Source organism: Megascapheus bottae, chromosome 27 (assembly GCF_031878675.1).
Source record: "Megascapheus bottae isolate mThoBot1 chromosome 27, mThoBot2.hap1, whole genome shotgun sequence".
NCBI lineage: Eukaryota > Metazoa > Chordata > Mammalia > Rodentia > Geomyidae > Megascapheus > Megascapheus bottae.
The window spans coordinates 4277144-4302782 of NC_143535.1; the positions used below are offsets into that span (position 1 = coordinate 4277144).

General features: G+C 55.7%; 1 protein-coding gene across 3 annotated transcripts; it reads left to right on the plus strand.

Moving 5' to 3' along the window:
* Nucleotides 1–3679: 3679 nt before the first annotated feature.
* Trim29 (tripartite motif containing 29) lies at nt 3680–25088 on the plus strand. 3 transcript variants are annotated; one of them, XM_090319790.1, is made up of 10 exons: nt 3680–4468; nt 11982–12077; nt 12640–12873; nt 13850–14048; nt 15686–15784; nt 18203–18295; nt 19781–19876; nt 21042–21143; nt 22815–22891; nt 24442–25088. In XM_090319790.1, the coding sequence occupies exons 1-10, from the start codon at nt 3680–3682 to the stop codon at nt 24502–24504; spliced, it is 1848 nt and encodes a 615-aa protein (XP_090175916.1). In that variant the 3' UTR covers nt 24505–25088. The 3 variants fall into 3 exon arrangements, with proteins under 3 accessions (XP_090175916.1, XP_090175917.1, XP_090175918.1); XM_090319791.1 differs by lacking the exon at nt 21042–21143; XM_090319792.1 differs by lacking the exons at nt 3680–4468; nt 21042–21143 and adding an exon at nt 9796–9820 and having other exon boundaries at nt 11986–12077.
* Nucleotides 25089–25639: the final 551 nt, after the last annotated feature.

The following is a 25639-nucleotide window of genomic DNA, read 5'->3' on the forward strand; positions in this document are numbered from 1 at the left end:
AGGAAATGCCACTGGACCTGGGCTGAAGAGGGAAGGGCACAACAAATGGATGAATTGGGGAGAGGGGACTTTGGGGAAAGGCTGCCTTCCCTCGAACTCTCCTCTGGCCCCACTCCAGACCTGGGAACTGGAGGTGGGGAAGCGTCCAGCTCTGGTTCAGCTCGGCTGGGGAGCTGGGGGTAGGTGGCTCAGACCAGGCCTCCCTGAAGGTCAGCTGATCTGTGAGTTCTTCATGAGGTCTTTTCAGCCCTCGGGTCCTGAGAAGTCCAGGAGATTTGCCTTTGTGGGGGAGCAGTCCCCCAAAAGGAAGGCAGCCTGGGTCCTGATTCTGGAAGGACCAGAATCTGAGCATGAAGCCCTGCTCAGCCTGTCTAGATATTTCTCTCTCTCTCTCTCTCTCTCTCTCTCTCTCTCTCTCTCTCTCTCTCTCTCTCTCTCCTCCCTCCCTCCCCTCCCTCCCTCTCTCTCTCTCTCTCTCTCTCTCTCTCTCTCTCTCTCCTTCTCTCTCTCTCTCATCCTTCTCTCTCTCTCTCTCCCTCCCTCCCTCCCTCCCTCTCTCTCTCTCTCCTCCCTCCCTCCCTCCCTCTCTCCTTCTCTCTCTCTCTCTCCTTCTCTCTCTCTCCTTCTCTCTCTCTCTCCTTTTCTCTCTCTCTCCCTCCCTCTCTCTCTCTCTCTCTCTCTCTCTCTCTCTCTCTCTCTCTCTCTCTCTCCCTCTCTCTCTCTCTCTCTCATGTCATAGACTCTTCCTGCTCTGGCTAGTCCAAACCCTTGGCACATATTTCTCCTACTCACTGATTACCCCAAATTCAAACACATTAGTTATCATCTCCTTTCCCATTAGACAAGTCCCCCAAGGCGTGTAAGAGCTCACCCCGGCCTTTGTGACCAGTCCCTGCCTGGATGTGTCACACAGCAGGAAGCTCACTAAATCTGTGTGCATGAATGCTCCATGAACACGGATGGATTGAGCTGAGCACCTCCTCAGAAGGAAGGTCAAGGAGCTTGTGGAGTTGAGATGAGAGGTGGGGCTATCCCTACGGCCTGGATTGGCAGGAAAGTGAGAAAGGCCTCTCTTCTTCCCATGCACCTTAAACCACTGGAGCTTGCTTTTGTCCATCAGGACAGCTGGGCATTCCCCCGGGGACACAGCTCCATGACCCCTGTTGACTCCAGTCTTCCCTCCCTGGAGGTTGCACGCTGGCTCTGATCAAGCTAGGACTCTGTGCTTCTCCTCCCAGCATGCCTGATGTGGTAGCCTGATCACTATACAGAGAGATGTCAGCGATCGCTGTAAACCAGTGGCTTCTCACCTGGGAAGACAGAGTTGCTAAGCTTCCACTAGCACAGCTTTGTAATCTACCCACCTACCTATCTACTATTTGTATACCTCCTTTTTCCTCCATCTCTCCTTCTCTCAATGTCTCCCTTTCCCCAATTATATTGACCCATCTACCCATCCACCTGTCCATCCATCCATCCATCCATCCATCCGTCCATCCACTATTTATCATTCCATTTCTGTTCACCCGTGTATTGATCAGCAGAACAACTATCCATCCCTTCATCCATTTCCATTCATATCTATCTGACTTTTATTTCTTCCTTCTGTCCATGCACTCACCCACAAAAGCTTTCTGGGTATCTTCTCGGTGTTAATTCATTTCTAAGGCTCACAGTGGTCCCCCAGATTTCTGGATGCAGATGAATAAACTCTAAGAACTGAAAGAGGCCTGCCAGACTCAGTGAGTACTGATGTTGAAGTTGACTCTAATAGCCGCCCTTTCTTTTGTCCCTTCCTTTTTTTCTCTGCTTTTTCTCTCCTAGTTTAGGCTTCCAGAGGGGAAGAAGAAGGGAAATGTCTCCAGCAGCCTGCGTACCAGAACACTAGAATACCAGAACAGCCTCTCTCTCTCTCCCTCTCTCCTTCCCCCGCTCCCCTCAGGCAAGAGCCCCCTGGAGCTGAGCTTGGCTCTCTGAGAAAAGGTTCCCCATCCTAGAAATCCCCATAAGCTTGTGGGCAAGTTACTAGCAAGTCCAAACAAGAGGGGCGGGGGCGGGGCCTGAAGACAGAGCCCTCAGGAAGGAGGGGAACACTGGTCCTGCAACCAGCGCTCCCCACGCCCCAAACACACACCTCCTCTTAAAACCCAGCTATTTTGTGAGCCAAGCTCATTTCTCCTCTCATTCCCAGGGGCTGTGATGGCAAAAGATTAGTTCTCCGGGAGCCTGCCCAACACTCCAGGGGAAGGATGGAGGCCCACTCCCCTCTACATAACCCAGAACTAGAACCAGCCTCTCCAGCCAGACCCACCAACTGCCTAACCTACCCTGTCCAGCCTGTCCCATATATTTTTTTTGCCAGTTCTGAGCTTGAGCTCAGGGCCTGAGCACTGTCCTTGGACTTTCTCAAGGCTAAAGCTCTACCATTTGAGCCTCAGCACCACTTCCAGCTTTTCTGTATATATGTGGTACCAAGGACTCGAACCCGGGTCTTTGTGCATGCTAGGCAAGTACTCTAGTGCTAGGCCAAACTCCCAGCACTGTCCTATACATAAAAGGGGTGGGGCTGCTTATTTTGCAAGAGCTGAGGGTCCCAGAGTTGCTGCAGGAGATGAGGGTGAGGGAGAGAGGGAGGGGGAATGGCTCTTATTTTTCTTAGAATGTCCAGGTTTATCTGTGCTCCGGGCTGCTCTGGCATCTCTTTTGGAGATTGATTACTTGTGGTCTGATGTGGAGAATATGGGCAGATTATTTTTTTAGTCACATGACAAATAAATATTGAACATGGGGAGTATTGAGTGTTTGAACCTGTGGCCCTAGCTCCTTGGCTGGCATTGCACAGATTTCCCACCCCGTGTGCTGTCTCTGGCTTTGGGAAGGAAGCAGGCTTGGACCTGCTCTGTGAGACACGGAAGGCCTGGCTGAACCTCACCAGGGACACTGCCACCTGGACAGCCATCTTCCGGTGAGATATTCAGATGGCTTCAGGACTCCTCAGCTGAAAACAGGATGTTAGATACCAAGGCCTTGGGTTCAAATCCTGGCCTTGGTGCTGGATGGAAGCCAATGAGCTGTCTTCCTAGCGCTTTGGTGGCCTCACCTATTAAAGAACACGATTGAAGATGGCATTAAAGCAGTCAGGCAGTGCCTGCAAGTTGGATGTGACCAATGGCCCTGTCACTCTGCCTCCTAAAATCTCTATTCAAGAGAGCCCACGACTCCCTTTCCTGCAAGAAACAACCCCTCTGTGTCAGAGATCCTCTCCTCTGAAATCAGACCCGCTAATTACAAGGCTATTTGGCTTGTGTGACCCAGTTAAGGGCTCTCTGTGCTCTGGGCCTCTCTTCAGACACCTCATGTTCTGCCCCAGGGCCTTGGGGCTCTGCTTGCCTGTGAGGACAGAGGTCCCGCTTCCCTTGGTGAGAAGCGAATGCGTCAGAGGCAAGCGGCCGGGCTGGTTGTGGCGTGGTGAAAAATGATTAAACTGAAGGAGGGGGGGAAAAAGTCTCGTCTTAACAAAACCAGGTTAGGGATGAGTGTGCGGGCGTGGCCGGGCCGCGGCGGCTCCTCCTCCGCGCAGGTGTGTCTCAGGTGGGTCTGCGGGCCCCGTGGCCGCCGGCCCCACTCCCTGCCCAGACACCCACCGCGCCACCCACCCGCAGCCACCAGCCACTTCGCCATGGAAGGTGCGGACGCCTCCAGGAGCAACGGCTCGAGCCCCGACGCCAGGGACGCTCGTAGCCCCCCGGGCCCCAACGGCACCTTGGAGAACGGCACCACCAAAGCCGAGGGCAGGGAGGCCAAGCCGGGCAGCGCGCAGGCCGGGGAGGCGGCGGAGGGCAAGGGCCCGGGCGGCGCGCTGCGGGCCGGCGAGGGCAAGGGCGCGCTCTTCGCGGGCTCCGAGTGGCGGCGGCCCATCATCCAGTTCGTGGAGTCGGGGGAAGACAAGGGCCCCAACTACTTCAGCATGGACTCCGCCGAGGGCAGGAGGTCGCCCTACGCCGGCCTCCAGCTGGGCGCCGCCAAGAAGGCCCCGGGCGCCCTGGCCGACAAGGGCGAGCTGCGCAAGTCCATCTTCTCGGAGCCCCGCAAGCCCTCCGTGTCCATCGTGGAGCCCGCGGAGGTCCGCAGGAACAGCTGCCCGCGCGCCAAGCTGGGCTGCGCCTCGGAGGAGGTGCTGTGCGACTCCTGCATCGGCAACAAGCAGCGGGCCGTCAAGTCCTGCCTGGTGTGCCAGGCCTCCTTCTGCGAGCTGCACCTCAAGCCCCACCTGGAGGGCGCCGCCTTCCGGGACCACCCGCTGCTGGAGCCCATCCGGGACTTCGAGGCGCGCAAGTGCCCCTTCCACGGCAAGACCATGGAGCTCTTCTGCCAGACGGACCAGACCTGCATCTGCTACCTGTGCATGTTCCAGGAGCACAAGAACCACAGCACGGTGACCGTGGAGGAGGCCAAGGCCGAGAAGGAGGTGACTCCCCCCCCCACCCCGCGCGCCCCTTCCCCTGCTGGGCCTCTGCCTGCCTCGCTCTCCCCTGCGTCCCAGCGCCTGTCTCAGTTGTTGGGCTCTTCCTGTATTCTATTCCCTTTTGTTATTTTGCTTGAACTCAGGGCTCAGGGGCTCTTACTTAGTCTGTCTCCCCCGCCAGCACCAAGGCTAGTTAGTGCTCTCTACAAGTGGAGCCACTTCTGGCTTGTTTGATGGTTAATTGGAGATAAGAGCCTCATGGGCTTTCCTGCCCTGGATGGCTTTGAACCGTCACCCTCGGATTCCAGCCTCTTTAGCCGTTAGAATTACAGGTCTGAGCTACCAGCACCCAGCATGACTGGCTTAACTTTTTTTCTTTCTTCTTTTCTACACCCAGGATGTGGGGGGTTCAAGGTGAACCCACCTTTTATAAGACCCACGTCATAGATAATCAAATAGAGGCTCAGAAAAAGCAGGAGGCTTGACTCAGTCAAGCAAGACCCAACCATTCTCCCCGTACTCCTGAGTGTGGCTCCTGGCTGGGGTGTCTCCTTCTTGTTGTTTTAAGGGAGAGGGAATTCTCCTACCTGAGCAGAACTGGCCCCTGGGAACGGGCTGGAGGTAAGGGAGCTGGGAGCCATTGAAATGTTCTCATTGCTGGCTTGGTGATTTGTGTTTGCAGTACAGTCACTGCTTGCTTTGCTCGATCCACAGTCTGCTCCACTTCTCCCCAGGCCTCCTGCACCTCCCTCAGGAAGGGCCCGGGGTGTGTGTGGCTGCAGGTGGATGCTACTGGGGTGGGGTGCACACTGGTGAGTGTTTTGCTTGCGTGTGGGTGTCTATGAATGTGGGTGTTGGCATATGAGGTACACGAGGTGTTTGCATGAATCCAGTGTGTGTCTTGCAGAGGGGAGGTGTGGGAGAAGGCAAGTGGAGGCTTGTGGACAGAACATGCCTGGGGAAGTCCCACGGGGAGGGGCCAGCTGGGGCTGCTGTCACTCACTCCGCACAAGCTGGGCCTCCTCTTCCGCAGCTCCTTGCTAGAGGTAGCCCTCCTGGGACAAACCTGTTGGTCAATACAGGAGATGTGACTTTCCCACAGGCTTTTGTAACCCCAGAACAGGGTGGCATCGGGTCCTTACTGGTCTAGCTTTCACTGGTCTCTGTCTTTCTGTCTCTCCCTCTGTCTCTGTGTCTGTCTCCCACACCCTTGGGCAAGGAAGGATGAGTTAAAGCCATGACCAGACAAAGCTACTTTTCAGAAGTTTCATGTTCACCCTTGACCTCACCAACCTTCAAGTTTCAAACTGGGGGACAGAGGTGGGACAGAAACCATGAAGCCCATCCTGCTAGACCCTACCTGGGGAATCAGAACAGAACACAGAGCCGGACGACTGAGGCTGTGCAGGCCTCCGCCTGGGATTTAGGCAGGACCACGCTCCTGTGCTGTTTTAGCCTCTACTTAGCTGTTAGACAGTGGACAAGGCCCTTCTTCTGTTCCCTTAGTCTCAATTTCCCCCTAGGTGAAATGGAGCGGGTTGGGCTGTGGTTGGTTTTCAAGTTCCCCCATGGAATTCTAGAATTCTTAGGAAAATCTTAGAGTTCTCAAGGAAAGGAGGGAGCAAAGAAGTGGCCAGAGGGCAGAGGCTCCAGGTTTCCATCTCTCTTACAAGTCAGGCACACATATTGATCTACTTTCAAATATAGGCTTTGGGCCCAAATGTCATTGGTATACAGGGTGTCACCATTGGAAGTTCTAAGTACCCAGGGAAATGGTAGCCCCATGTGGAGGCAGCAAGAACGCTTAAGTTCATATTCTGGTTTGCAGGTTTCTGTGGGGCTTGGATAATCCTTGGCCTTGAGGGTTTGAAATATAGGTTAGGAGGCAGAGCTCAGACACACAAACAAGACTGAAGCGTCCTCCCCGGTATGCAGAAGCACTGTGAGTCAGCAAGGAGAGGACAACACCGGGCCTAGTGGTACATTAGCCACCAGGTCTCCTGCATCCCCGCAGAACAGAACAGAACACTGGCTCAGAGGAAGGACGGGACTCGGCCAAGGTGCTTGTTGGGAGAAGAAGCCCCTATGTCCTCAGGAGATGTGCGTTCTAGGAGAAAATGCTAGATCCCCTAGAGTGAGCGCAGTAGTGGGAACTCGGGGCAGCCTCTGTGGGGGTGTGTGCACGCCCTGTTGGGGGAGGCATGGAGGACTGGGGCTGAGAAGCCAGGAGACTGAATTGAAGCAGTCTGTTGAGGCCCATCCCTGTCTGAATGTCAGGTGTGGGGACATTGGCATATGGCAGGGATGGTAGGATGAAGGACAAGCATGCCAATCCTGGCATCTTGTGGAGGTGTCCCCTGCAGACCCAAACATCAGCCCCCACACAGCCCTGTGCCAGGAGTGTGGGCAGAACCCGCTCTGCAGGCTGCCGTGAGGGATGGAGGGCGGAAGCCCGGCCCTGTCTGGGTGAGTTGCACAAAGCTGATGATGACAGAATGCTGTGGGTGTTGGTTTCCCGGGTTTTTGCTCTACCTACAGACTCTGAGTAGACTGTGAGTCGAGGCGGTGCTAGGAGAAAGGTAACTTGGCCTGGTGTCATGACAATGTCCCTTCCTTTGATTAGACCCTAGGTCACCATGTTTCCCCTTCTCTAAAATATTAGAGATGCACGCTGGTGCTCCTCTCTACCTCTGTGTGTTTTCTAGGCTAGGTTAGGTGACAAGTTGAGAATGATCTGGGCATCCCTTCCTGTGTCAGAAGGCCCTTAGGAACTTACTCAGGTGGGCTGCTAACTGCTCTGGGTAGCGCTGACCTGTGGTGCTTCCAGCCTGGCCACGCAGGGCCACAGCCTGGGAGACATGGTAGAGTGTTGTGATAGCACTCGGGCTCCATGATCACCAGAGGGGCTCAGCCTTGATGCCTATCAGCTCCATATCTGGCACAGATCATCTTGCCGCGACCCCCCCCCACTCCCCCGTGACCCATGGCTTTGACTCTCATCTGATTGGCCACTTCTTCCAGGAAGGCTGTTGGCCTTGAGCAGCCATTGGTCCTTGGGTTTCTAACCACATGGGTCTGGGCAGGAAAGCATTTTGGGCAGACAGTGGGGGCTGAGATTTGGGAAGAGGAGACAAACAAAGGGCCAGGGCCAAGGTACCTAGAAGCCCCCTTCCCAGCCCCATCCAGGGAGAATTCCCATTTGCTCTAGGATAGGGTGCGAGACAGGGTGTAGGTGACCAGCCAGGGGGCTGAGATTTTGGAAATAGCCAAATAAAAGAGGTTTATAGGATTAGGAGAGTGTCTGGAGGGAGGCAGGTGGTATGCAGGTCTACTCTGGCACATGTCTGTATGCCAGGTGCTGGCCTTGGCATTTGCATAGGCACAAACGTAACAGTCCTATGGAGGAGGGCATTGTGCTTGATTAGTGGATACAGAGATGACTCAGGGAAGCCAGGAGATTCATCCAAGGTCCACTGCTTTTCTGGTAGGCCAGAAGGGTTGTCTTTGTGCTCCCTGAATCCAGGGGTTCCCAAATGGCGCCTCTCAGGATGGAGTCTCTTGATGATTTTGTTAAAATGCAGATTTCAAAGCTTTTCCTAGGGAAGATTCTGGCCCAAGGGATCTGAGCCTGGGGTCTATATTTTTTAAGTCTCCCTCAGGGGTTCTAATGTGTGCCAGGGTGGGAATCAGAGATCTAGTCTAGTTTACCACAAGGAAACCAAGGCCTAGGGAGGTAGGGTGGCTTCCATGAGGACTCTCTCTGGGCCTGGCTGGTGTGTGTCCTGTCCCAGCCAGCCCCTCCCTTGTCTGGAGGCTGGGAGAGAGCAGAGACTCTAATCAGGTAAACTGACTCTGGGCTGCTTGAAGTCTGAGTGGAAACAGGGAAATCTATCTAGCATTTCAGATTCTTATCCAGATAATTATCATGTGTCTAGGAGTACAAATTTGGCAATTAACAGGCTCATTTGGCAAATGTCACAGCCAGAGGCCCATACAATTAATTCAGGCCAGGGGATGGTGCTGGCCAGCTCACCTCCCCTTCCCTGTGGAGCCACCAGGTCCGTGTGTCCATGTGTCCAAGGAGTCCTCAGGCAGACCAGAAAGGCCTGTCCAGGCTGAGGCTACAAGGCTACCTCATCCCTCAGTTCCCAGGAGCCCGTGTTCACCGACTATAGGAAGGATTTCATGGCTGTGTGGTCCACCGAGGGCGGTCTCAGGCATCAGGAGGAGATGTACCAGACGGTGTGGGAGAAGAAACAAAGGGAACATTTAGGGGCAGGCCTGGGCAGGGTGAAGGCAATGAGGGGGGGGTGGAGAGGGGTGGGGTGGTGGGAAGCTGAGCCCTGTCAGACATCCAGGGCTCCAGCCACATTCCATGGGAAGAGAGAGAGAGAGAGAGAGAGAGAGAGAGAGAGAGAGAGAGAGAGAGAGAGAGAGAGAGAGAGAGAGAGAGAGAGAGAGAGGGAGAGAGAAAGCTAGGGCCTTAGGGGAACAGTAGAAGAGAGAGAATCTCCAGGTTGTGTATCTGAAAGAAGGGGGCCTAGGTGGGCTTAGATTAGCAGGGGTAGAGGGGAAGGTCAAGCTGCTACAGGAGATCCTGGAGCCGTTGCCCCCGGGGCTGGCTCTGAAGAGCGCTAGCTCTCTCCAGTGGAGAGAGTCTTGTGGTTGCATCGGGCCTGGCTGCTTTCTTCCCAACTGTGAGGTCTCGGCAAGTCTCAGGATCTCTCTAGATATGGGTCTTTGCGTCTGGGAAAGGCATTCTAGGCCTTCCCAGGAGTGCTTGCTGCATAAAGAAATCCCTGGCAAGTCGTAGACACTGTGACTTCCCTCCTCTTGGGTCCTCCCCCTGACGACCCAGTGTCTTCAGAATCTTCCAGCGCTAATCCGGTTCAAGGAACCTCCCTAAAGGCCTGAGCCCCGGCCCTCCCTCGCCACGGGGAGGAGGAGGGCTGTGTGAGCAGTGTGGTGCAGAGCCGAGGTGTCCTGCGAGTCTCATCCTGCCAGCTGTGGGGAGCAGGCCCCTCCCAGACCAGGTCCAACTCCTTTCGTGCCCCAGAGAAAAGGAGGGCCAGTTCTCCCCCTCCCTGACCCACTCTTCCGCCCACTGCTGCAGACAGTGCGTCTCTTCTTCTGCCCCTGCCCTTGCGCGTGTCCGAACTGGCCGCCTCTCCTCCACTCCTCCCAAGCTTCCGGCTGACATCTGTCCATACTCAAGCTGGCCCATCACTCCCTCCCATCACACACACACACACACACACACACACACACACACACACACACACACACACACAGGATGGACTCGCAGGGGGCACAGTCCCCCCTGGGTCTAGATGCTTCATGGCCTAAGCACCACTGGTTCAGACCAAATCCTCGGTGTCTTCCCCTTTCCTCCTGACCCAATGACTCTCTGCTCCCTAGGCAAGGCCTTCTCTTACCTGTGGCTGAACACACACCTTTGGATAATACAGGACACTGCTAGTCCTCGATACCTTGGCCTTCTCCTCTAAACCTTCTCCCACTCACCCTAAGCCCCCCTCAGTCTGCCTTGCCTGGGGGTCAGGAGAGTGTGCTGTGGGTAAGCAGGGGCTCACTGCCCAGGAGCTCTGTGCTCCTTTCCCTGTCCTCTGACATCAACTCCAAACATGAGGCTGCTCCATGATGGTCAGCTCCCTCCTATGGCCCTGGGTACCCCAGGCCTCCCTCTGTGCCTCAGTGGAGTGCCTAGAGGTGTGTGGAGTGGTGGTAGGTCTGGCTGCTCAGGACTCCTGGGTGATGGAGCCTAGGGTTCTGGAGGTTTGTGCATCCATCACCTCCATCCACTTCTTGAGGATACTTCAAGGAGACAGCTAGAGGAAGAGGTGGGATTCTGTGTTCAAAACCCAGCCATTGGGTGTGTCTCTGAGCACAAACCAAGACTTTCTTGGATGTGTTGCTATTACTGCTTGTCAGGTGAAGGTCAGTGCTTGCCTTCTAAGCTGATAGGGCCCTGGGAGCTCTAGAGAGGGGCCCAACTAAACTGAGGACGTGTCCTTGAATTGACTGAATGGAGTTGACTTAGCTTTACGCCTCTCTCTTTAAAAATCCCTTTATTGTTATTATAAAGGTGGTATACAGGGGGGCTACAGTTATAGAAGTCAGGTAAAGAAAATATTTCTTGGGCCAGGAGTTTGGCCTAGTGGTAGAGTGCTTGCCTAGCATGTACAAAGACCCGGGTTTGATTTCTCGGTACCACATATATAGAAAAAGCCAGAAGTGGTGCTGTGGCTCAAGTGGTAGAGCTCTAGCCTTGAGAAAGTCCAAGGACAGTGCTCAGGCCCTGAGCTCAAGCCCAGAACTGCCCCTCCCCCCCAAAAAAAGTTAAAAAAATAATACATTTCTTTTGGGACAATATCACCCCTTCCCTCACTCTCTCCCAGTTTTCCCCTCCCATCTCCCCCCCACAAATTGTCTAGTTCATTTTCAATGTAGTATCCAATGAGTGCCACTGCTGCATTTGTTTACCCCTTGTTCTTCCATTTCTGTGCCCCCACTTCCCCTCTCAAAGAGACATAGTCATGAACAAACAAGACAAAAAGAAACAAAAAACAGCAAAAAAGAAGAAAATCCTTTGTTTCTATTTCCTGGAGTTCATCTTGATAGCTGTTCTTTGGTGTGGTCAGAGGGACACAGGCATTCTGCCTTTCTGTTCCTCTCCTAAGAGCATCTCCTTTGGTCTCATGTGTTGAATGCCTAGAGACCTGTATGATTTACTGCGTCCCAGTATATTTTAGATCTAGCTTCCGCTTCTGCCTATGAGAGAAAACATACTATGCCTCTCCCTTTGCCTTGGGGACAGAAGCTCTTCAGAAAAGAGTCTCTCCCTCACAGAAGGCATGGGTGCCTGTGACCCAATGTTCTAGTGTCATCCAGAAAGAGCCCACCCCAGACCCCTACAGTGTGCATGGGCCCTGAGGGGGAGTGTAAGGCCTTTACCCTCTAAGTTCCTCTTCTTTCCCAGACATCCTGGGTGAGAGCCCTGTCTTGCCAATGCTGCGGGTGCTGTTTCCTTTCCCATAAACAGGTTTATAGCTCTGCCTGCCCAGACAGAGCCCAGGCCAGCGGCAATCCTGGCCCTGCTTTCAACACAGTCCCACGTCATGCCATAGAAACGCTGCATGCTGTAGCTGCCATGGAACACTCCCTTGGCTTGGCTGGGCTGAGGCCTCCCCTCCCCTCTTCTTCATCCCCCTCCCATCAGTCCATCAGTTGGAGCCAGAATCCCACCGTGCGCCTCCCTCCTGCTTAGGGAGGTGCAGCGTCTATCAAGATGTAGCCAGGAGGCCGACCCTAGCGGTGGGACCATGCAGAGATGTGGAGTTCGACATTGCTGGATTCTTTGTGAGCAGCATAGGGTCTGGAGATCTAACTACTGGCAGAATGGATGAGTGTTGAGCCTACCAAGAGTTTGCTCATGGCCCAAGGGTCTGGTTCTGGCCTCTGGCCTCCCCCCTGACTTCTCCCTCTTCCCTTCCTGCAGACAGAGCTGTCACTTCAGAAGGAGCAGCTGCAGCTCAAGATCATGGAGGTGGAGGATGAAGCAGAGAAGTGGCAGAAGGAGAAGGACCGTATCAAGGTGAGCCCAGGCTCCTGCTGTGCCCTCCAGTTGCCTCTGGCAAGAGGCAGACTTGGGTTCCTGCTGACTCCTCTTTGGGATTCTCTCGCCCCCTTTGAAGTTCCTGCATTTTCCCCTTTTCCATCTCAAGATGGAGGCCTCCTGGGGAGCTGACATCACAGCTAAAGAGATGCCCGTGCCTCCCACCAGCCAGATACTTGCCATTTCACCGCTGCATGTGCCAGTGTGGCTAGATGTCTGTTGGCTGTGGTTTGGATAACTGCAAACCACATGCTGGAGTTACTGTTGCCCTAGCTGCATGAATGCTAGCCAGTTTCCTTTCTGAAGGACGTGTAGTTCTGGCTGGGGTTTCAGTGAGCCTGGCCTGACTCATGGGAGATTGTCTGGGCCCACGGGGAGTCGCTCGGGCTGGGATAGTGGGACCATAGTAGACAAGGAAGGGTAGGCGGCAGCTCTCAGGGATGTCCTTGAGCAAGATTCATGGCCAGACTAGGGCACCAGAAATGCCCTCGTCCTGTGTTTGGAACCCCAAGATGGGCCCCTCCCCTGCTTCTGACCCTAGAGCTTCACCACCAATGAGAAGGCCATCTTGGAGCAGAACTTCCGGGACTTGGTGAGGGACTTGGAGAAGCAAAAGGAAGAAGTGAGAGCTGCTTTGGAGCAGCGGGAGCAGGACGCTGTGGACCAAGTGAAGGTGATCGTGGATGCACTGGAAGAGAGGGCCAAGGTGCTGCATGAAGACAAGCAGACCCGCGAGCAGCTGCACAACATCAGTGACTCGGTACTCTTTCTGCAGGTAATGCATATCACCATTCAACTTCAATCCTCCCTTGCCATCCACTTTCCTAGACATCCATCCATCCATCCATCCATTTAATCTTCCCACCCAATCTACTCTCCTACTAAAGATGGAGGCACATGGATGCCACCTGATACTAACTTTGATTGTTATATAGCAGAAGGGCCTCAGGCTCAAGTTGGAAGGAGCTCTGTGATTGATTAATATTGTCTGCTCTAGGATGATGCCCGAATGCTGCTTATTTATTATCTTTGATCTAGTCTGTGTGTCTACTCACCCATTCTTCTTTCTGTCCAGTAGAATGTGTTGTGTACTCCTGGGTGCACAGGACTTTATTAGATGCTGTGGTAAATGGAGAAGCATAAGACACGGTTTCTGCCCCCAAGCAGCTGCAATCCAGCTGCGAAGATAAGATGTGTACAATTAAAGAACAATATAGGAAAGTGTGTAATTAAATGATAAAGCATGTGGCTGGCTCAGGAGATAAATGCCTATGGAAATCGGAGAAGGGCAAGCAGGCTGGAACAAGTTAAGGACAGCCTTGTGGGAGAGATGGAGTTTCTATGGGGCCTTCCAGGCCACTCCGAGGAACAGGAGGGATTTGCTGTGGAGGGAAGGGAGTTGAAGGGCAGAGAAATGTAGAGTCAGGATTGAGAGAGACGTGGAAAGGTGGAAATACCTAGAACACCCTAGGAAGTCCTCATCTCTTTATAGCTCCACCCCAGATTCTTCCTAGCCTGTGCTGTTTGCACAAACTCCCCTGCTTCAGAGACTGGGAAGTCACCCGTCAGATATTAGCACCCACTGGACTTTAGTTGGACCATTTACCAAGTAAGGAAAAGCAAGTGTAGAACCCAGCTCCCCTGGCTCCTAGCACAGTCTTCCAGGTGAACTATGGGTGTCCCTTGCAGACAAACCTCCCCGCAGTTCGTGGAGGTTCAGGAAGTTAACAGCTTCTCTCCTTCCTTGCTAGGAGTTTGGTGCATTGATGAGCAATTACTCTCTTCCCCCACCCCTGCCCACCTACCACGTCCTGCTGGAGGGGGAGGGCCTGGGGCAGTCACTTGGCAACTTCAAGGATGACCTGCTCAATGTGTGCATGCGCCATGTGGAGAAGATGTGCAAGGCTGACCTGAGCCGGAACTTCATTGAGAGGAACCACATGGAGAATGGTGGGTGCCCTCTGTGTGGACGTCTCTCCCACTGATATATTCTCTCTCTCCCTCTCTCTCTGTCTTTGGTACTGGGGATTGAAATCGGGGCCTTATGTGCCTTGAGCTGACTCCCCAGTCCTCTTCTAACTCAACTCCTGCTGCCTGGACAGGCTGGCATGAGGCTAGCATGGCCTCTCGCTGTTCCCACAGACCCTCTACTTGGAGGTGTCTGGACTGGGATTTGGGGACTGTAGTTCAACTGCTGTGTGCTGATCCTGCTTGAATGGGCCCATCTCCACACTGGTGGCCCTGCAGTCTCCAGGAGAAGTGACCTAGAATGCCACCTGTGCCTTGGGGGAGGGCTTGTGTGTCACCATAGCTGTGCTAAGCAGTGTTGAGCCCAGAAGCTGGGCTTGGCCTGTTGGTCTGGGCTGGGGATGATGGGATGCAGTGTGTGTGTGTCTGACTCACCAGTTCTGCTGAAACCAGCCCCTCCTCTGAGCCAGGCTGTCTCTGCAGAGGTCAACTGAGTCATCTTCCACCAGAAAGCCAGGGAACCTGAGAAACTGCCCCGTTAACGCCTTGTCTATCAAGTCCCTTTAGGGCCTGAAGCCAAGCACTTTCCCCAAGGTTCCACCCATGGCCTAAGCTCAGTACCCTGATTGATTAACATGTATGGCCACCAGTGCTCAAAGGCAGGGTCCCCTCCATCTCTACGTGAAGCAGGTGGCTACGGAGACGGCGGGGAGTGTAGAAAAGGGCCAGTCCGGGCCACCTGTCTATCTTGTGATGGTGAAATCACAGAGTCCTGAGGAAATACGAGGGACCTTCACTCATCCTGAAGGGCAATCAAGCCGCTTTAGCAAGACAATCATTAGGCTTTAAATGGCGCTCAGATATGGACAGCTTCTTCCCCAGGACAATAGTGATGATTCTTATGGGGATGGTGAGCTGACAGAGACTGGGTGTTCCCTGGACACAGGGCTTTGTGCTGAGCTCTTGGCTTACTTTACCTTAGTTTCCCTGAGGGAGGCAGAACGTCTTACGGGAGAAGGCTGAGACTCAGGGAGAGAGGCGTCTTTTGAAAGGATGCCTGGCTGGGGAGGGAGGCCGTTGGGTTTCACATCCATGAGGCCTCCTGGACCTTCTCCTTCTGTGCCAAATGCAGCTTCAGGAGGAAAGAATGGCTGACTATCATCGTTAGAGGGAGGTGGCCTAGCCAGACCTGGGAGAACGGCCCTAACCAGAGTGGTAGTGAGAGACTTGTGGGGGGTGTGCACGGCTGCATTTCTAGGTCATGGTGGCGCTTGCTGGAGCCTCTGTGCACGTCAGGTGCAAGGGTGTGCTGAGGTGGCAGCCGGGGGCCGGGCTGGGCCCTGGCTCTGCTCTGTGTCAGGAACACTGGGAGGGCCTCCTTTCCCAGTGCACTGTCCTGTGTCTGTCCCTGCTGCCTGGTGGCTAGCAGCATGTCTTTTATGGGAGACAGTGGGCAGGGGGTGGGCCGGCCTTCTGACCTTGGAGTGACCTTGTGCTGCTCCCTGGTCACCTGGTCTTCTGTATTGCTGGACCTTTGTCTCTCCCTGGGTGAGGCCTAGAGTGAGGCCAGCTCATCCTTCCCCTTCCCCCCCTGCTCACCTGCCCTCTGTCCTTCCCAGGTGGTGACCATCGTTACATGAACAACTACTCCAGCTATGGGAGTGAGTGGAGCGCGCCAGACACCATGAAGAGATACTCCATGTACCTCACGCCCAAGGGTGAGGGGGAGCCCAGGCCCACACCCTGGCCCAGCCTGCCCTACCGACCCGGCCCACCTCTGCTGTGCCTGCCAGAGTCAGGACATGTCCCTGGGTCCCAGCACGGTTACCAATAGTGTCTCCTTTCACTGTTGGGTGACAAGTGTCCTGAGTTAGATGACAAACGAGTCGGTGTTCCTCTCTTCTCAGGCATAGGAGCCCTGCCTGCCCTTCCTCTGGCCCGCTGTCCTTCAAGAAGCCCCAGGGTCCCCCCTCTGCCAGGGTGGGGCTGCATGGGACATTCATTCAAGTTCTGGGCTGCCATGTCCAGGGTCCTTCTACTCCTGCTCTGGCTTTTTTTGACCTGTTACCCAGCTCCTCAGTCCTCTCCCCAGGTCTTGACAGTCCTAGCCTACTGGGGTGAATTCAGGGCCTTATGCTTCCTGGAAAGTGCTCTGCCCCTTGAGCCGTCCCCAGCCCTCTCCTAAGTCAACTCCTGCTGCCAGGGACACACTGGCTTATGACTGGTATGGCCTCTTGCTGTTCCCATAGACCCTCTACTTGAAGGTGTCTGGACTGGGGTTTGGGGACTGTGGCCCCATTTGACTTGTAGTTCAACCACTGTGTGTTGATCTGCATATATGGGCCAGTCTCCAAACTGGGGGCTCTGCATTCTCCAGAAGTGAGTGAGAATGCCATCTGTGCCTCTGGAGGACTTGGGTGTCACCAAAGCTGTGCTGGGAGGTGCCTGGACTGGGTCTAGGCTGAAGCCTCCATGTCCTTATCCTGCTACGGCTGATTCTTGGGTGCCAGCAACAAACCCCAAGTGTAAGGGCAAGCCACAGGCCAGGCACACATTCACCTGTGCTGTGGGGAGAAACAGAGGACAGGGAAAGGAAGGGGAGGGGAAGGGAGGGGACCTGCAAAGGCACAGGGCTAGGGACAGGGACAGAGGCTCTCAGCTGTCACCCACAGGACTGGATATACCCACAGTGGGAGGGGCTGGGAATCTGGAGGATGAGCTCACTGGAGAGGAACCTCTGTACCCCACATTTGAAAACAACACCTGGGCTTTCCAGGTAGTCTGAGGCCAGGATCCCAGCCCCACTTTCCTGACATTCCTGGTCTGACCAGCCCCTTTGTCAGACAGCCATTCCTTGGTGGCTGCTTGACTTTGGCATTGTCCCTTTGGGCCAGTGAGAGGGTGAACTATATTCATCAGCATGGCAGTGGTCTTCTTCCAGAACCTTCTAGCCACTGCACCCTGGGTGGGTCCCTTTGGATCTCTTAACCCCAAGAAGCTGGCAGTCGCAGGTGGCTCCTGTGGGAAAGAGGCAGAGCCAGTGTGGTCCACTGTAGGCCGCCGGGAGGCTGCCCAGAAGTCCTAGGGCCTGGGTGGCCAATCCCCGAGAAGAGGCAGCCTCCAGCTCTGCCTCTGTGAGTCATCACGTGACATCTGTAAGTAGAAGAAACAGGTTCCCCCAGTGACCCCGCCCAGCCTGTGGTAGCGGGAAGGGGGCACATGTCCTCTCCCCCTTCCAGGCTCAGGGTAGAAGAGAGGCAGGGAGGGGCTGGTGAGAAGATCAGGAAAACTGGGCCGCTAGAGGCTAGAGGCCACCAGTCCCTGCGCCCAGGAGCTTGGGGTCCCTGGCATGAGGTAATGGCTGTGACTCCCTGCTGGCAGAGGGTAGAGGCAGAAGCTCCTGAGGGAGTGCCTGGTGAGGAGACAGGCGGAGGGCAGTGTTGCCAGTGGAGGAACTGCAGACTCCGGGTTTAGAGGAAGGACCCAGGGTGCTGAGCCACACGTGGGGATGGAGTGCTGTTAGTTTAGGTGAAGGGGAAGAGCCAGTGGAGCATCCTGAGCTGCAGGAGCTTGCCTTCTGCACCCGTGAAGTGGGGTGTCCATCTTACCCCCTCTTCACCAGCTGCACGGGGGCCAGTGTGGGGGGGGCAGCCGTGTCTTGATATCCACCTTGGCAGAGGGGACATGCTCCTGGCTGGCCTCACTGGCTACGTGCAGATGACTCAGCCCTCACTGGGCCCAACGCCTCTGTCCCCACCACTGCCACTGTCTCTTCTTCCTAAGCCCCCCATTTCTAGTCTCCAGTCTCATTCACATGGGAGTTGGCTCAGGAGGAAAATGCTGGCTTGTTAGCCTTCTGGGGATCCCCAAAACATCTGAAGTAGAGCAATGATATATCTTAGTTATCCAGGGCTGGCAGTCAGGTGAGGTGAGCCCCAGTGCTCTGGGAACAGTGATTAATGGAGCACTTTCCACACACCCCAAAATGCCCTCCCCATTTGGCCGTAAGTTACATGGTCACCTTATACTTGACCAGTGCTATAGAACAGTTCCCTTGTGGGTACGTGGGTACTAAGCGCCTCCAAAACAGAGGCCATGGGTCCCTGAGTTGATGGGTTTCCTGCTCTGCCCTATAGGTGGGGCCCGGTCATCCTACCAGCCGTCCTCTCCTGGCCGCCTCTCCAAGGAAACCAACCAGAAGAATTTCAACAATCTCTATGGCACCAAAGGTAGGAGGGGCCCAGGAGGAGGGGCAGGGGGCGGGGCTAGGACTGGGGCATGGTTTGAGGGGGCACTGGACAACCCAGCAGATCAGTGTGGGCATCTGGGGCAGGAAGGGTGCTACTGAGCTCGTGGCATTCGCGTGTGTGCACAGGGCAGGGCAGCACTTGCGAGCTCTTTAGTTAGGCCAGGCTCAGCTATAGGGGGAAATCCCTGCACCCAGCTGGTCTTCTTGTCCCTGAAGGTGAGTCTGGGAGGTAGAGGGAATGGCTTCTTGGGGTGAGTTCTGGGATCCTCCCAGCCATGATCAGGACCCACAGGAAACTCTGCCGATTTGTGTGCCTCTTGGTTGAAAAGCCGTACGGTGCTTCCATTGTCCCAGCTTAGCTATGAGTGGAAAGGAAAGCCCGGCACGACATGGTGCAGCACGGAGTGTCCCAGGAAACACCTGACGACCTGGAAGAAATGCAAAGGGGTGGGATGTGCCTCCCAGGACAACGTGCCCCTCTGCCCGGGGCACCGAGGGGACCACAGTGCTTCAGGATAAACCCCGAAGGGTCATGTTTTGATGTGAGGTGGTGATGCCTGCTGTATGTAGAGAGGGAGGAAACCGGGACTCCCCGCAGAGCCCCAGTCACAGCCCTGCCACACAGAGTCACAGCCTCTTCCTCGAGGACCAAGCCCATGGAGGCTGGAGAGCTGCAGGCTCAGCTACCTGCGGCCTTCCTCTCATTGTGCAGCCTGGGGTCCAAAGCCTGACGAGAGAGAAAAGTGAGGTGGAATGCCGAGGGGGCCGAGGGGCAGCAGGGGAGTGGGCGGGAGACAGAGGGCACTCCTGTGGGACTGTGGCCTTCTTCAGGAGTGGGCTTTCTGTTTTGATGACAGCGATCTGCAGGTGCCCAGGGTCGTGCCTGTGCTTTGCAGCTCTGGTTTAGTCAGTACTGGGATTTGCACTCATTCAGGGCTGTGTTGCCCCGGCTTGTATCTTACCACTTGGCTCACACACTTCCAGCTTGGCTTTTGGCTGGTTATTATTATTATTATTATTATTTTGCCAGTCGTGGGCTTGAGCACTGTTCTTGGACTTTCTCAAGGCTAGAGCTCTACCACTTGAGCCTCAGCACCACTTCTGGCTTTTTTCTATGTATGTGGTACTGAGGAATGGAACCCGGGTCCTCGTGCATGCTAGGCAAGCACTCTACCACGAGGCCACACTCCTGGCCCCTGGCTGGTTATTTTTGAGGTGGAGTCTTATGGACTTTTCTGCCTGGATTGGCTTCACATTGTCATGCCTCTGAATCTTAGCCTCCTGACTCCAGGATGACAGGCATGATCCATGGACTTCAGAGAAGCAAGATTCTTGGTCAGCGGGAGAGCAGGAGATCAGAGAGCGCCCCAGGATGGGCTGCATGCCGGTCCCATGGTCCTACGCTCTTACGCTCTCCTCTCCCAGGCTCTCCTGGGGATCTGATGCCCTTTCTTTGCCCTGCCAGGTAACTATACCTCCCGAGTCTGGGAGTTCTCATCTAGCATCCAGAGCTCTGATGACCATCCCACTGTTCAAGGCAACTCCTCCTTCTCCCTGAAAGGTGAGCTCTCCCACTGCCCCCTGCTTCCAGGAGATGAGAGCCTGGGCAGGCCAAGGGCAGGGGTTGGGTGGTTGGGCCCTGGCATTTCTCAGGGCCCCTGGGACCACGTACTGGCCCGGTAAATTGCGCTCTAAAAACAGGGCTCCGAGGTAGGGGGGTGCACTTCTTGCCACCCAGTTGATTTAACTTTGCTCCCCTGGCAACTTCCTGCATTGGTGGACTAGAGCCCAGGCTATTAGCACTTCTCAGAGTCATGTTGTAGAAGCCCCTTTGGGGAACTGAGACCAGACAAGTTGGAAGGCCTCCTTTTCCTATACCTGTCCCCCTGTCCCTGACCTGCTGGGGCTCCCAGAAGTCTTGGAACAAGGCCAAGCGGTCAATGCCTGCTGTCACGTGGGGTCCAGGTCACCCTGAGGGAACAGACTGAACCAGAACCTCATGGCTGTGGGGTCCTGGGTCCTCAGTCCTCACATCTCTCACAGCAGATTCTAGAAACAGCATGGGTAAACCAGGGTAGAGGGACGCTATCACCCCTGGCCTCCACAATTCCTGGTTTGGAAGGAGAGATGGGAGGCTGGGTGCCTAAGGAGAAGGAAGGGGGAAGAAGCTGCAAGGGCAGACCGACCTCAGCACTGGCCTTGGAGTGGCTTTCTCACCTAGCAGGCCTTTCTGGGGCATCCTGCCCCTGTACTGGGTACTGGATTCCTTTGTGGCCAGCCAGGGAAGGAGAGGGACTAGAGGTAGGAGGTTTTGGCTGGCAGAACATCCAGGGAAAGCTCTCCCTTCCCCCACCCCCCAGTCAAGAGTGGGAAGCTGCAAGACGTGTCTAGGCCTATCTGGCTTCCAGAAGCTTCCTCTCCTGGTCCCCAGTCAATTCTGGCACAGCTCCTAGACCCTGGGGCCTTCGCTCAAACACTGTGTCTAGCAGGAGAGCCTAGAACTCTGTGGCTGTGAGTGGCTTTGGACCGGGCTCCTGTATGCAGAGACCCCAGCCTGCAGGACTGAGCCCACTCACACCCCTCCGGTGGTCCCACAGGTGAAGAGCAAGCATGCTGGGACTTCCCAGACAGCTCCAGAGGCTGAGCAGGGCGCAGAGCACAGAAACCAGGGCACAGGGCCCCCCCTGAGGTGTGCGGGCCTCAGCTAATGCCTCTCTCTCTCCCAGCAGGCACTGGGCAAACCCCCTATCAGTTCACCACCTTGGGACAGGCCACTGCTGAGTTTTCCAAGCCACTGGACCGCAGTGGGCTGTTTAAAAATAATCCCGGTACCTCCGTTTCCCACCCTCCCTCTCTCCCCTCCCACAGCAGGGCAGACATCCCGAGGGAGCTCTCTGCCACTTCTAGGGTGTCCTGGTCCCTCCCCCCAGAGCCCCCTGCCCTGCCATCCCAGCTCACTCTATCTGGACTTCTGCCTGCTACCCAGGGCTGGTCTTCTTAACCGTTCCATCCCCATCCTCCCCTCTCACAGCTCGCAGGGGCTTTTCTTTCTGGAAAGCTGGAGGCAAGGTCTCCATCTCAGCTCAGTGCTTGTGGAAGCCTTCTCCCAGGCTGTTCCCCAACCCCTGGGTGCAGGGAAGAGCCCTGGGTCCTGGGTCTGTCTTCCCACTTGCTGCTTGGCTCAGTGCTGTGGGAAGTGCTACAGGTGGCCTGGGGCCCCCTTGACCTTGTGTGGAGCAGGGAAGGACAGGGGGTCTCCAGATAGGCCACAGCCTTGCTGGACAGGGAGCTGGTCAAGGACAGACCTTGGCTATATCTCAGGCTTCTCAGCCTCCAGGTCATGGCTGATTCATTCCCAGCCTCTGCCGCCTGTGCCAGAGGGTAGATGGCTGGCACTGCCAGGGTTTTGCTGCTTGGCGGACCACAGCTCTCTGCAGATCCTTGTATGCTGAAAGAGGGATGGAGACACAGCAGCCTCCAAGCCCAGACTGTGTCCCCTGCTGAGGGCTCCGGGTTTGCTGTCCTAACCCTGGGCAGCAGCCACACTGCCAAATCACGGGTCCTCTTTGGACCCCCGTTTCTCTAGTGAGACTGGGGAGACAAGCGGAGGAACAGAAGTATGCATGTGTGTGTGTGTGTGTGTGTGTGTGTGTGTGTGTGTGTGTGTGTGTGTGTGTGTTCACACATGTATCTGTGCGTGTACTGGTGCTGGGGCTTGAACTCAGGGCCAGGGCACTGTCCCTTAGCTTTTTCACTTAAGGCTGGCACACCACCACTTGAGCCACACCTATACTTCTGGCTTTTTGGTGATTAATCTGAGATAAGGACATCTTGGACTTGCCTGCCTGGCCTGGCTTTGAACTGCGATCCTCAGATCTTAGCTTCCGGAGTAGCTGGGATTACAGGGATGAACCAGCAGTGCTTGGCAAGGGTATGAGTTTGGTGTCTGGCAAAACCTGGCTTCAGATTCTGCTAGCCACCTACTAGCTATGCAACTGAGGCAAACTGCGGATAGCCCAGAGGACAAGTGAGGCAGGCACAGCCAGGCCCTGGCACAGTGCGTGGCACAAAGCTGGGCTCAGGAATGAGGAGCAGAGTCAGGAGCACCCCTTGCTGGGGAGGAAATGCTGTTCCCGTTGTTCCCGTCAGGGAATGCTTAGAAGGCACTCTTTGGGGCTCTGGGAAAAAGGGCGAGTCGGTGGCAGGAGCCCAGAGGGTGAGCGAGGGCAAGGCCTGCATCACAGCCGCACCATGCCAGTCTGGCTCAGTCCATGTGGCTGGCTCCTCGTCCTTGCTACCTCACAGCTTCCTCCCTTTGGTTTCCAGCGGCCAGTTGTAGTCCAGCTGCTTGCATGCCTCTTCAGGCGGCTGCACTTGGTCTTGGGCTGGATGATGCTTAGGGGTGTCTTTGGGGTAGGCAGCTGTGCAGCTCCAGCCCTGGGGGTCGGGGCCCCTGGCCACCAGCCCTGGGTCCCTCTGACTCGTCCTTGTCTCTCCAGGCTACCCTTCCCTGATGCGGAGCCAGACCCCTAAGGCCCAGCCCCAGACTTGGAAATCTGGCAAGCAGACCCTACTGGTGAGTAAGCCACCTCCAGGAAGGCCGCGGGGACAGGCTACCCAGAGGCCAGAGCTCCCCGCTTTCCTTGGAATGCTCTTGCTGGTGGGAAGAATGTGACTTCTCTGGGCCACACGGAGGGAGAAGGGGATGGCTAGCAGCAGCTGGAATATCTGCATGCCGCTCTCCTGGGCAGGAGAGGCCCAGGGCTCCCTGGCGGGGACCCTGGGTGGGTGCACATTACGTTTCCAGCCTGTGAAGCAGGCAGCCCCTGGAATCGCTGCACCTGTGGCTCTTGGGTGCCTGTGGTTGGTGGCTTGGTCTTTACCAATGATGAAATTCTCAGCCATGTGCATGGCTCATGTCTATAACCCTAGCCACTCAAGAGCGATCCTCTAGATCTCAGTTTGAGGCCAGTCCAGGCAGAAAAGTTCACTAGACTCCAAAATAACCGGCAAAGGGTTAGGCTGGACCTGTGGCTCAAGTGGTAGAGCACCAGCTGAGCAAGTGCAAGGCCCCGAGTTCAAACCCCTGTACACTAAAAACATTATGAATGCTTGGATGAAGTGATTCCCATGATCCTTTAGATCTGATAAATCACTGCCTGAGACCACAGTGGTCACAACTGTCACCCTCGGTGCCTCTGACACCACAGTGCTCCTCTCCAGAGGCCTAGGCCTCAGCCAGGGGCCCCGCGGGAATCACAGAGCCCAGAGCCCTTGCCTCCACAGCCTTTGCATTTGGAGGTCAGGGCGTGAGATCATTTGCTCTGGGCCACAAAGAGGCTGGGGCTGGTTTAATTGGAAACAATCTTTAATCTGAGGGCAAGGAGAGCCATCTGACTGTGGGTAATTTGGAGGCATCGGATCGGCAGGACTGCAAGAGGCAACCATGGGAGGGAAATGGGGGCTTCTGCTGCCAACTCAGCCCTCTCTTCCCTGCCACCTGCTCCATCCCCCCTAGACCTGGGTCCCCACAGAGCAGGCCCCTCACCCCCTGGAGGCGCTGACAGGAGAGGGTGCTGGTGTCCAGCTGTGCATAGTCTTGGGAGGGCAGGGGCTGGTGCCATGTACCTTCCTCTGTGCCTCAGTTTCCCTACCCATAAAAGGAATTGGGCCCATGTTGGGCTGCACTGCACCCCTCTGTCTGGGAGAACCTGACGCAATGAAGCCACTGAGACCTACAAAATGTTGCCAAGACTGAGGTGGGGGACTAGACTCTAGAGCAGACACCTGGGGCCCCACAGGACCTTGGGCAGGTTGCCTGGCCTTAGTTTGTTCAATGGTGAAAAGGATACAGCCACATCAAATGCAGTGAGCCCATCTGCGGGAAGAGTGGAACCGTAGTTAGGGGCTGGGAGGGCCCTGCAGGAGGTCCATGCTCCAGTAACCAGGGGCAGGGAGGGACTCCAGGACTTGAACCCTAACTGGGGAATCTTAGGGATTCACCCTGCTCTCTTGATGGATAGATAGACTCTTCCAGTGTGGGGAGTGTGGCCTGGGCCCCCTGCTGCTTCAGGGAAGAAGAGGAGCTCAGGGCCAAGTCTCTAACCTGTCCCACTTTCTCCACAGTCTCACTACCGGCCATTCTACGTCAACAAGGGCAGTGGGATTGGGTCCATGGAGGCCCCGTGAACTTGGCGGGAGAGACACAGCTCTTTACCCCTGCCCTCCCTGCCGCTTCTGCCTTCTAAGCTACTGTATCCTTGGTGGGAGCAGGCAACCTATCTGGCTCCACCCTGCCCTCTGGCAGCCCCTGCCAGCCCTCTCAGGGCATCCTGGGCTCTTCCTGCTGCCCTGCCAGCCAGGCTCCATCCAGGCCCTTTCCCTGCTTGGTGACTTACAGCAGTCACCGTGATTCCTATGCTCTGAGGCTTACCTACTGCAGGGGTGAGAGACAGGTGGCTTCTCCCCACCCCCTCCGCCCTCTTCCTCTGGGGCTGGGTCATGGCTCACAGGGTACCAGCCTGCCTTTGCTGTCAGTGCCCTGCAGTGTCCCATGTCTGAAGGAGTCAGTAGATGTCTGGCCAAGGCAAGCTTCCTAGCCCCCAACCTTACAGGCCCCCCTTTTCCTCGGCAGCCTGGTGCTGTCAGGAGACTGGCTCAGGGGTCTGTGGAAGGCTTCCTTACTGAAGCCAGCCTGGTAGAAGCAGCTGCTCCTGGCCAACACAAATGGAAGCCCTCTTGGTGTCATGGTCCCATTCTGCCCCGGACATGGCTGCCCCATCCACTTGAATGGTCCCTGGCGCGTGGACTCTCCCGCCTGGCAGGAACACCTCAGCCCAGGGATTTCCCTTTTCCCCCTGCCAGGATTAAGTCACAACCACCCATATAAATGGCCACCAGCCTGGCAATCCTGAAGGAGACACCAATTACTTGTAGAATTTCCATGGTTCTCACTGATGATGGAGAGCAAGTAGGCAGGTGGCAGGGGTGTCACACGCTGCCTGGGCGGGAAGCTGCCTCTCCCTTCTGCTCACCCTCCGTGTCACCTATCATGGCACCTTGGGTCTGGAGAGATCCTTCCAGAGGCAGCACATGGGGTGAAGCTGGCTGGGCTGAGCAGGGGGCCAGTGTACAGGGGTGGGGACAGGGACTTTCTGCTCAGCTTCCCTCCTGAATAAACCTCTCATTCCTTCCTCCTCTGGTGCTGTGTGGTGTGTTTCTGAGGTCCTGGGGGCTGGCATCCATGTGAACCCTCTTTCCCTCTGGCCAGTGGCCCGTCCCTTTTCATCTTTCATTATACCTGGAGTCTCCCTCCATCTCCTCC

What these genes read in the sequence shown, in the direction of transcription:
- Trim29 (XM_090319790.1), top strand. Translation starts at nt 3,680, where the DNA reads ATGGAAGGTGCGGACGCCTCCAGGAGCAACGGCTCGAGCCCCGACGCC. An exon ending in AGGCCAAGGCCGAGAAGGAG is followed by an intron (nt 4,469 to 11,981) that starts GTGACTCCCCCC and finishes CCCTTCCTGCAG; the next exon opens with ACAGAGCTGTCACTTCAGAA. An exon ending in CAATCTCTATGGCACCAAAG is followed by an intron (nt 18,296 to 19,780) that starts GTAGGAGGGGCC and finishes TTGCCCTGCCAG; the next exon opens with GTAACTATACCTCCCGAGTC.